Source organism: Conger conger, chromosome 2, assembly GCF_963514075.1.
Source record: "Conger conger chromosome 2, fConCon1.1, whole genome shotgun sequence".
Classification (NCBI taxonomy): domain Eukaryota; kingdom Metazoa; phylum Chordata; class Actinopteri; order Anguilliformes; family Congridae; genus Conger; species Conger conger.
The window spans coordinates 16302-26506 of NC_083761.1; the positions used below are offsets into that span (position 1 = coordinate 16302).

The window sequence follows — 10205 nt, forward strand, 5'->3', positions numbered from 1 at the left end:
GAGATGCAAACATTTAGGTACTTAAGAGCACTTTTATGGTGGTCATAGTTCTGCACACAGGCAAAATTAGCCAGAGGTCATAGCACCAAGTAGAAAAATAAATAACCAGTTATATACAGAAGAGAACTAATGCTAAAGGAGAAAGAGCATGACAGAGCCCTTAAATACAGAGCACACCCCTGAGGCTACACGCTGTCCACTGCAGAGGCTACAGAACTCTAGTGTTTGTGTTTGTTTTGGTACATTCCTCTGCCAGCTGTCATCAATAGGTTTCATATACTTACATTAACAGTGTGAGAGGATATCTACATTCCATTATCAAGCATCTATTCTACAGAAATCCATTACAGGGCCAGGTACACATTAAAAAAATTCTAAAATAAATAGAAAAGAAATAGAAAAAAAGTACTTTGCCAAAATATACATAATATGAACTCCACCATAATCAAGACATTTCCTAATATAAAGAAAGCCCAGGCAGGGAAGCCATCCCCAAACAGCATAGATCATTCTGGAACATCTGACGTTTTATCAGCAGGAAAAAAAGAGAAAAAAAGTCCTTTAGCCGGCAGGTTGATATCCTGTAGGGAGCGTGTCTCAGTGCAGGGAGGGCATGTAGGGGGCGTGTCTCAGTGCAGGGAGGGCTCTGGGCCTGTAGGGGGCTTGTCTCAGTGCAGGGAGGGCTCTGGGCATGTAGGGAGCGTGTCTCAGTGCAGGGAGGGCTCTGGGCATGTAGGGGGCGTGTCTCAGTGCAGGGAGGGCTCTGGGCCTGTAGGGGGCATGTCTCAGTGCAGGGAGGGCATGTAGGGGGCGTGTCTCAGTGCAGGAAGGGCTCTGGGCATGTAGGGGGCGTGTCTCAGTGCAGGGAGGGCATGTAGGGGGCGTGTCTCAGTGCAGGGAGGGCATGTAGGGGGCGTGTCTCAGTGCAGGGAGGGCTCTGGGCATGTAGGGGGCGTGTCTCAGTGCAGGGAGGGCATGTAGGGGGCGTGTCTCAGTGCAGGGAGGGCTCTGGGCCTGTATGGGGCGTGTCAGTGCAGGGAGGGCTCGGGGCTGGTCGGGATCAGGGTGGGGGGCTGTGGGCCAGGTGTTGGGGCAGGGCGGGGGTTGAGGCGGGGGGGTGGTGGGTGGGCGGGCCGGATGAGGGGCGGGGGCTGGGTCAGGGAGGTGCGGGGGTGTTGCTGCAGAGGGGGCGGGTGCCTGAGCAGGGGGGGCGTGGCAGGGGGGGCGGGGGGGGCAGGGCGCAGCAGGGGCGGGGGCTGGGTCAGGGCTGGAGTCTGAGGACCTGGAGATGGGCTGACTGGAGCCTGCAGGAAAGAGAGAGAGAGAGTCACCATACTGACACACACACTACTACACACATACACACTAATACACACACACACACACTACTACACTAAAACTTTTTGTTTTTGCAGTGGAAACCAAATCTAATCACACTGCCATACACAATGCATCTAATTATACATCATGAACAGAACAAATATGTATTTGGAAAGAGTTCAGAGTTCATCTGAACCCTAACCCTAACCCCCCCCAGAAATAAAATAAAATAAAATAAATAATCATATGTATCAAGAGCAGCATGACCTTTCCTCACACTATGAAGATTTATTCATGGAGTAATCACCCTCAATGTGAGGAAATTACAAACAAACATCCAACCTCAACCATAACTAAACCTTAACCATAACTAAATCACGTTACACGCAGCTCCAGAACAATACACTGGGCTTCTATGGGTGTTAATCTTAACCAGGTCAGACATAAAGGGTTTAGCCTTGCTCCACCAGAACCGGAACTGGAACCCCAACCCAAACGGATGCAGCACCTCCTCCTCCTCCTCGTCTGTGCTCTTTCCCGACGGGGTGCCGGAGCTGCTCTTCCCCTCCAGCCCAGGGGGGGCGCTGTCAGCACGGGGGCGCAGTGTCCCCTGCTCCGCCTCCCACTCCTGCAGCACCTCCTCCAAGTTAAAGCGCCGCCGGTAGTTCACAAAGAAGTTCTTTACCTGCCCCACGGTCTTATTACCGATAACATCGGCAATGGCCTGGAAGTCTCTCCCATACTTCCGGACCCCTAGGAAACACAGGGAGCAACATTCAGCCTTGCGTTGCGTTATATTACAGGCATTCAGCAGATGCTCTTATCCAGAGCGATGCACAATCAATGCAGCCTGCCCTTCTCCTTATGCTCTCATTCACCTGCAAATACACAAAACTGTGACCCACATTGCTCCAGGGGGGGACTGGCCCCTGCTTAGTCTAATCAACTGTTAGTCGCTTTGGATAAGTGTCAGATAAATAAATGTAATGTAATGTCTAGAGGTCGACATTTACCTTGAACCGCAAGAAGCTGTTCATCTGTGGTCCAGCGGGCATTAACTTTCTGGTTACACTACAAGAGAAAAATATGAAAGCCTTTATTTAAAAATACACTTTTAGGTTAAAACTGTACAAGATATAAATAGTATGTCTGAACTGGATACAGATAACTTCTATTTGTGGAATTATGTTCATATTTCTGTGTTTTATACAATTTTAAGACAACTCACGACAGCAGGTTCTACAGATAATACACTGGAGTGATGGCCACATGACTGCAGAGGCTACACAGTCCCACAGTTCCCACAGTTCTTCCCGTTACCTCAGGCAGCCGGAAGTCATCGATCCCAGCCTCCATCCTGTGCTTCAGCCCACTGTTCAGCTGCTTCGCATTCTGGACCTGAGTAAACCAAGAGCACAGAGCACACAGAGCCCTTTACACACAGAGCACACAGAGCCCTTTACACACAGAGCACACAGAGGCCTTTACACACAGAGCACACAGAGCTCTTTACACACAGAGCACACAGAGCCCTTTACACACAGAGCACACAGAGCTCTTTACACACAGAGCACACAGAGCCCTTTACACACAGAGCACACAGAGCCCTTTACACACAGAGCACACAGAGCCCTTTACACACAGAGCACACAGAGCTCTTTACACACAGAGCACACAGAGCCCTTTACACACAGAGCACACAGAGCCCTTTACACACAGAGCACACAGAGCCCTTTACACACAGAGCACACAGAGCCCTTTACACACAGAGCACACAGAGCCCTTGACACACTGAGCCCTTTACACACTGAGCTGAAGCAAGCCAAGTACTGATGCAAAGAATGTGCCAATTCAGCAACTCCAGGTCCCAATGGTGAATTTGGTCATAATTGCACATTTTTATGAAGTGGCCGTTCTGTCCAATGTTTCAAAGCTCATAAACACCATGACTGCCCGCTACTATCCTGGGTCAGGGCTAGGGTGTGGCTCTGAGATAGCACTGGAGAGGTGTGGGTTAGAATCAGGGTGAGGGTTAGGGTTAGGGTCAGGGTTAGGGTTAGGGTCAGAGTTAGGGTTAGGGTTAGGGTTAGGGTTAGGGTCAGGGCCAGGGTAAGGGTTAGACAGGGCAGTACCTGTCTCTTTAGCGACACCAGCTCCATGTCCAGCTGCCGGAGCACAGTGTTAGCGGCGCCAGCGCTACAGGACACAGCCACTACGTCCTCCTGCGTGAGGAACATGCCCTTGGGGGGGCGGCACTTCGCCCTCTGGGAGTGGTGCCGGTGCTGCAGGGTCTGGTGCTCCCTCCGGCCCAGGCCCATCTTCGGGGCAGGGGGCGGGACTTCAGCATGAGTCTGAAACCGGAAACACAGAAAACATCAAACCAGCCACACGTCTAGAGCTAGAAACAGGAACACAATACATTCTGTTCTTTTCCTCATTGCCACAGTTTCCCAGACCGCACTGTGTTTTTAGGCAGTGTGAAAAGGAGAAAACATGCATTATGGGAGACTATAGTTCCAGCAAGCAAAACAGAAAGTTGCAGATGAAATTACTTTCCCGTTCAGTTAAATTTAGCATTATAAATTGATGTGTACAAGAGAACTCCATTAGGGTGCACTTGAGGACCGAGCTCACCCATGCCCGACAAGCTCCAGCCCAATTTTAAGCCCAATCGCTGAAATTACTAAAATTGTATTACTTATAAAACTAGCTGGACAGCACAACGGAGCATAATTCAGGAAAGCTGCTCATGAAGGAGCTGGTGATCTTTGTGATGGCACAAAGCAAAGCTTTGGGCTTTTGTAGTGTACCGTTATAATCTAGCAAACAGTCATAACAGCAACAAACTGAAGATGACTTCCTCTTTCTTTTTCTTTGCATAAAGCATGTACATAAAAAGAGGAATAATTTATATTTTAATGTCTGTTACAATCAGAACAGGCTAGCCAGCCAGCTTGTGCCGATTTTCCTTTGGTTAAACCTACTTTAAGTAGGTTTGTCACTCCTGTACTGTCAAATACAACTGTATTAAATTTGTTAGTGAAAAATAATTGTGCGGTACAAAAACTGGAAGCGTTGCACTGTTGTTTTCACGCATTGCTAGGAGGTGGTGTAACTGTTGCCTCTATATTGGCAGCATTTACACAAGACAAGCGCTGTACCCATCTGACCCGACGGTACAGAGCTAAAATTAGGCCCATTGTGCAACAAAAACGACAGCAAAACTGCTGGGCTAGTAGACCTCTAATGTATTTAATCAAGTACCATGCAGAACCCCCCCCTAAGAAACACAAATACAGGTTAGAGCTGCTGCTCGTTGGATAAATCTCAGGATAGCACTGTGCAGTGGGAAGAGAAGGGTACCTCCTTCTTGGTCTCCTTGGTTGGGTCATAGTCACTGTCATTTGCTTCAATGGGATTGGCTTCTTCCATTTCTTCATCACTGTTGGGTTAAAACCATTTAAGTCAGATTTTCATTTTATCTGATTAGAAACTCTAAAAGACCATCACACCAAGAGCAGTTAAAATGGTACCTTTCATCCTGATTTCGGCTTGCTAACTTTCTTGCTTGTCGATCCATCAGACTTGTCCTGGAACGTGTCTTTTTCCAGGAGTAGTAGTATTTTACCAGACTGGAGATGGATTTGTCTGGAAGCTTCCAGGAGGAGAGCAGGTAGAGTCCATGACTTCATTTCACTAATTAGACTCTCTAAGAAAAGTAAACTCTATATTTCCAACAGAGCTCGTATCCCACAGTGAACTTGTGCAAACACCCAAAACTTTCATCAAGGCCCCTTTAAAAGCCACTGATTTGACATTTGGCATACCTAAGTAAACAATTTCAGTTTACCTGTTAAACTATAAAATGGCTGTTCACATAAATGCAAAATTGTGAAAATGTGTTTCTTTTGAACCTTCGCATGTGGACTGACATTAAACAGGTTTTCATGCAGTTTTTTTATAAACACAGTGAACACAGCATATACAGTGGGAGCAATAATGATTTGATCCCTTGCTGATTTTGTAGGTTTGCCCACTTACAAAGAATGGAACTGTGTAGAATTTTAATCATAGGTACATTTTAACATTGAGAGAAAGAATATCACAAAATAATCCACAATAACCACATCATATAAATTTTATAAATTTATTATCGTATTTTTGCATGAAATAAGTATTTTATCCCCTACCAATCAACAATAATTCTGGCTCCCACAAACCAGTTTTTCCATTAAGAAGCACTCCTAATCTCAAATCATTACCCAAAACACCTGTGTCAACTCGTTACATCGTTATGTAGCTGTATAAAAGACACCTGTCCACACAATCAATGAGATTCCAACATTTCCACCATGGCCAAGACAAAGGAGCTGTCTAAGGACATCAGGGACAAAATTGTAGACCTGCACAAGGCTGGGATGGGCTACAAGAAAATAAGCAAGCAGTCACTGCCAATCTCCCTCGGTCTGGGGCTCCACGCAGGATCTCGCCTCGTGGGATATCAATGATCATGAGAAAGGTCAGGGATCAGCCCAGTACTACACGAGGAGCTTGTTAATGACCTGAAGGCAGTTGGGACCACAGTCACGAAGAGAACCATCAGTAACACACTACACCGTGAAAGATTAAAATCCTGCTGCGCGCACAAGGTTCCTCTGCTGAAGAAGGCACATGTACAGGCCCGTCTGAAGTTTGCCAAAGAACACCTGGATGATCCAGAGGAGGCTTGGGAGAAGGTGATGTGGTCAGATGAGACCAAAATAGAGCTAATTGGCATCAACTCGACTCGCCGTGTTTGGAGGAAGAGAAATGCTGAGTACAACCCCAAGAACACCATCCCCACTGTGAAGCATGGAGGTGGAAACCTTATGCTTTGGGGATGTTTCTCAGCTAAGGGGACAGGACGACTTCACCGTATCGAGGGGAGGATGAATGGGGCCATGTACGAAACTCCTTTCCTCAGTGAGAGCACTGAAAATGGGTTGTGGATGGGTCTTCCAACATGACAATGACCCAAAACATTCGGCCAAGGCAACAAAGAAGTGGCTCAAAAATAAACATATTAAGGTCGTGGAGTGACCTAGCCAGTCTCCAGACCTAAATCCCATCAAAAATCTGTGGAGGGAGCTGAAGCTTTGAGTTGCCAAGCGATAGCCTTGGAACCTTAAGGATTTGGAGAGGATCTGCAAAGAGGAGTTGACCAAAATCCCTCCCAAGATCTTTGCAAACCTGGTGAAAAACTACAACAAACGTCTGACCTCTGTGCTTGCCAACAAAGGTTTCTCCACCAAGTATTAAGTCCTATTGTTCTATGGATCAAATACTTATTTCATGTGAAAATATGATATTAAATTTATTAAATTTATATGATGTTGTTATTGTGGATTATTTTGTCTCTCAATGTTAAAATGTACCTATGATTAAAATTCTACACAGTTCCATTCTTTGTAAGTGGGCAAACCTACAAAATCAGCAAGGGATCAAATAATTATTACTCCCACTGTATGTAGGTACCAGTGTGAGTTCTATATTGTATTTCAGGGTCAGATGGGTTTTTTCAGGAGGGGAAGTTACCATTTGTTGAATTCTATGAAAGCTTTTCCCGTGGAAGCTGAAAGCCTGCTCAAACAGCACCTTGTCCTCCACAGTCCACTCATCTGGGAACGGAGTGAAGTTTGGCAGGTCTGCCAGAGACTTCTCTATATTGTGTTTGTGCCAGAAGAGCATGCCCAATGCCTGCAGATAACAGCGATTCAGCACATTCACAGCATGTACTAAACCACAGGCCTGTCAAAGTGCCACAGCCACCAGTATCAGTACGGCTGAATTGCACTTCTTCAATTGTCCATATCAACAATAAGAAAAATGTTAATCAATAAGGTCCTTCTGTGTTTTCTTAGCCAAGTGAACCCAGGAAACTAGGTGGCTATATTTATTGTTACTTATTTGTTTATGAACGCAAGACAGACCTGTTCAACATTGTATCCGTGCTTTTCTTTTGCAATGGCGATGTATTCATCCACTGTGGGGGAATCACAGTTTTAGTGTAATTATGGCTGTAACACAACGTATATAAACAGCTGTAGAACAGAAAAGCAGCGCAGACTCACGTTCACTCTCCGCCACCGCGTGGTGCGGGGACCACACCAGCATGCCGCCGCTGTCCTTCTCACTGTATTTTGTGGAACCTACAAGAAATAATAAAAACTCTCAGCAAAGCGGTGTCATGTAAAGAATATCTATAACAGCTCCTGTGTCATGTGTTTGATGCAACCAGGTAGTTTGAGCATACAGCCAATTCAGTTCCCTGCTTTTTTTTTCTTTCTTTTTTAAGTAACGCTGCTGATCCAACTATCGACAGCGTTAAAGCACGGGACAGCTTGTTCCTATCCACGCAGAGCCCGGCTGAGACACACGAAGACTTTTCGTTCTCCGATCGTGCAATAATATAACTTTATACACGAAAGAAAACATGCACGGGAAATCTGCAAGCGTTACGTAAACATAGTTGTACAATTTAGACTGCCTTACTTTGAAAACATGTAACGGCAGAAATAGCCTAACTACAGTAGACTACCTAGCTCGTGATGTGTACTTTTACAAAATGTATGTTCACTGAATAATGTCGCAAGTAGTGGTGAAAATATAAAATGTGTCTTAACATACGATTCTGACATTATCTGAGACGCCAGATCATTCCTACCGTGTTATATTCATTCGAAGGGCTTTAATACCACTCCGAGGCTACCACTGATAATGTCAGGTATCGTAGCTATGGTGGTCGTCAGTCTGTATTATACCATACCGGGATCAAATTCTGGGATGGTTGCTTGGTATTCCGACCCAACTCGCATCCCCACATCTACACAAAAAATTGAAAATCAAGCATTAGGCCTTTTAAACTGTACGTTTACAATACCCAATAGACGATATATCGACCGTGTTTAAAGAGTGATGTTCGAGGCTATACCGTGCTCGTCGTCGCTGCCGCTTTCGTCAGAAAAATGACCATTCGAGGCGTTGGAAGGACTTTTCGTTCCGTTCGATCGGCCTTTCCCAAGGTACTCCGAACCCTTTTCCATCATTCCAGGCATTATTTATTATTATTTATTTAATTTAAATGTATTAAAAATTAAAAGGCATGCAACGCACTACTTCGGTCGAGATAACTACTCCCCAGTCTACGCAGTAGTAGTACTATGGTAGTGAAATATCACTCCACTGGTTTATTATTTTTATTATTTTGATCTTAACTAGGTGTATTCTTTGTTTTAGACCTGAATTTACTCCGTTTATCGAGACACATATTCGTTTATATTTTAAGTCCGACTGTTTGATTTTAAAAACACGATAAATTGGGATCTATTTCTTCTAGCGGATGTTATTGTCACTTGTCAACAGTGGAGTGGAGCTGCGGCCGCAGCGCTGTGAATCGGAGCTGCAGACGGACGTTTTACTTTTTGTTATTGAGGCTCTCGTTGTTCTTAGACAGTTTCTGGGGGTTCATGGAACGGACAGGTTGTCTTTAATAACTTAATTTGCTTTACTTCCGAACGTTTCTATCTGCAATTATGGTATTTGGATGTTTATTTTCTTTAGGCTATAACAACGAGAAAAGCTCTGCAGAGGGTGGAAATAGCCAACAACTCACCAATCAAAAATGAAAGTAGAATAGGACTTTTTTTTATTTATTTCAGGTACATTTTAATTGTATTGCAAAATTTGCAGGGAGTGGGATTATGTTTTTCATAAATATGACAAGAGTTTGAATAACTGGGTTAATAAAAAACAGGATAAAATACGTAATCTTCCACTTTTCACTGCGGTAGTCAGTACCGAGGAGCGTTAGCCTGATGATATGAACATATAACAGGATACTTTGGCTTTATAATCTCCCTTTTCTCGATGAGCTCATGATCGGCAATAAGTATATTTCATAAAGATATCATTAATAAACGTCACTTTACAGGCAAACTCCCTGTAATGGACTGTCTCAGGCTGTTTAAAGACTTTAAAGTCTGGGATAATTGTTTAAAATGACAGAAAGCAGGTCTACTATCCGTAGGAATTCTACGAGGACGTGTGGCCGAACCCCCTCTAGCGTAAACATATAAAATACTACAGGGATTACATTACGATGATGTCATAGGCCTATTATAGGAAGTGCAAAACAGACGAGAGGAACGGAATTAACCAATAAAAACGTACTGCTCAAACACGTGCATTACGCGAGTAAATTATTGTCATTGTTTGTTATTGTTTGTTATTGTTATTGGTTGTTGCCCTTTTCCTGAGTTCCACCGCCTTTAACCCTTCATGTCTCGCCCTGTTATAAATATATTTTTACATTACACCACCAAAGAGGTGCATGGGATTTGTAGTTCAATGCCAGAGCAACTTTGAGTGACTGAGGACAACATTCTTTAGACATTGGTGGAAAAATAACTTTCAACCCTTGTAATACTCATAATGTGGGCTGATCTATTTCTGTAGAATTACAGAAATTATGGCCCAAGGAAATGCTGATAAATGGTTATTTTTCTATTATCTGTCCAGTTCATAAGCAAGCCTGCAGAGGGAGACAAAATCCACCAATGCAGCATTCTTCCTTAAGCAGAGTATTTACTGAGCTAGTTTTTATATTCCTTCTTCTGGAGGTTCCTTTGGTGTGTGTTTGTGACCACATGCAGGTTTGCGTTACTCTTTTCTGATGACTAAGAGGTTGTATCCATTCTCCCTTTTCTCTCCCCAGTGTGGAATCTCCACTCCTGTCTGCAATGCTCAGTCTTTGCACTCTCCTGATCAGATCACATAACAGATTTAGCTGATGCTTTTATCGAAAGCGACTTACAGTTTGTTAGACTAAGTCGGAGCCATCCCCCCTG

The 10205-nt window shown here is 44.4% G+C and overlaps 1 protein-coding gene across 3 annotated transcripts; it reads right to left on the reverse strand.

Moving 5' to 3' along the window:
* Positions 1-12: 12 nt before the first annotated feature.
* On the reverse strand, positions 13-8504 carry LOC133121964 (REST corepressor 3-like). Of its 3 annotated transcripts, XM_061231574.1 has the most exons (13): positions 8291-8504; positions 8126-8182; positions 7431-7508; positions 7290-7342; positions 6895-7056; positions 4854-4975; positions 4684-4762; positions 3453-3671; positions 2641-2718; positions 2334-2391; positions 1806-2073; positions 1727-1730; positions 13-1304 (listed from the first exon to the last, which is right to left on the reverse strand). In XM_061231574.1, exons 1-13 carry the CDS (start codon positions 8412-8414, stop codon positions 1029-1031), a joined length of 1578 nt encoding a protein of 525 aa, XP_061087558.1. In that variant the 5' UTR covers positions 8415-8504; the 3' UTR covers positions 13-1028. The 3 variants fall into 3 exon arrangements, with proteins under 3 accessions (XP_061087558.1, XP_061087556.1, XP_061087557.1); XM_061231572.1 differs by lacking the exon at positions 1727-1730 and having other exon boundaries at positions 1829-2073; XM_061231573.1 differs by lacking the exon at positions 1727-1730 and having other exon boundaries at positions 13-1350; positions 1818-2073.
* Positions 8505-10205: the final 1701 nt, after the last annotated feature.

Bases quoted from the DNA above. Each gene is read 5' to 3' on its own strand.
- LOC133121964 (XM_061231573.1), bottom strand. From the start codon at position 8,414: ATGCCTGGAATGATGGAAAAGGGTTCGGAGTACCTTGGGAAAGGCCGA. The intron at 7,343-7,430 runs GTGAGTCTGCGC...ATTCCCCCACAG, and splicing joins CGCGGTGGCGGAGAGTGAAC to TGGATGAATACATCGCCATT. The intron at 4,763-4,853 runs GTACCATTTTAA...TTAACCCAACAG, and splicing joins AGCCGAAATCAGGATGAAAG to TGATGAAGAAATGGAAGAAG.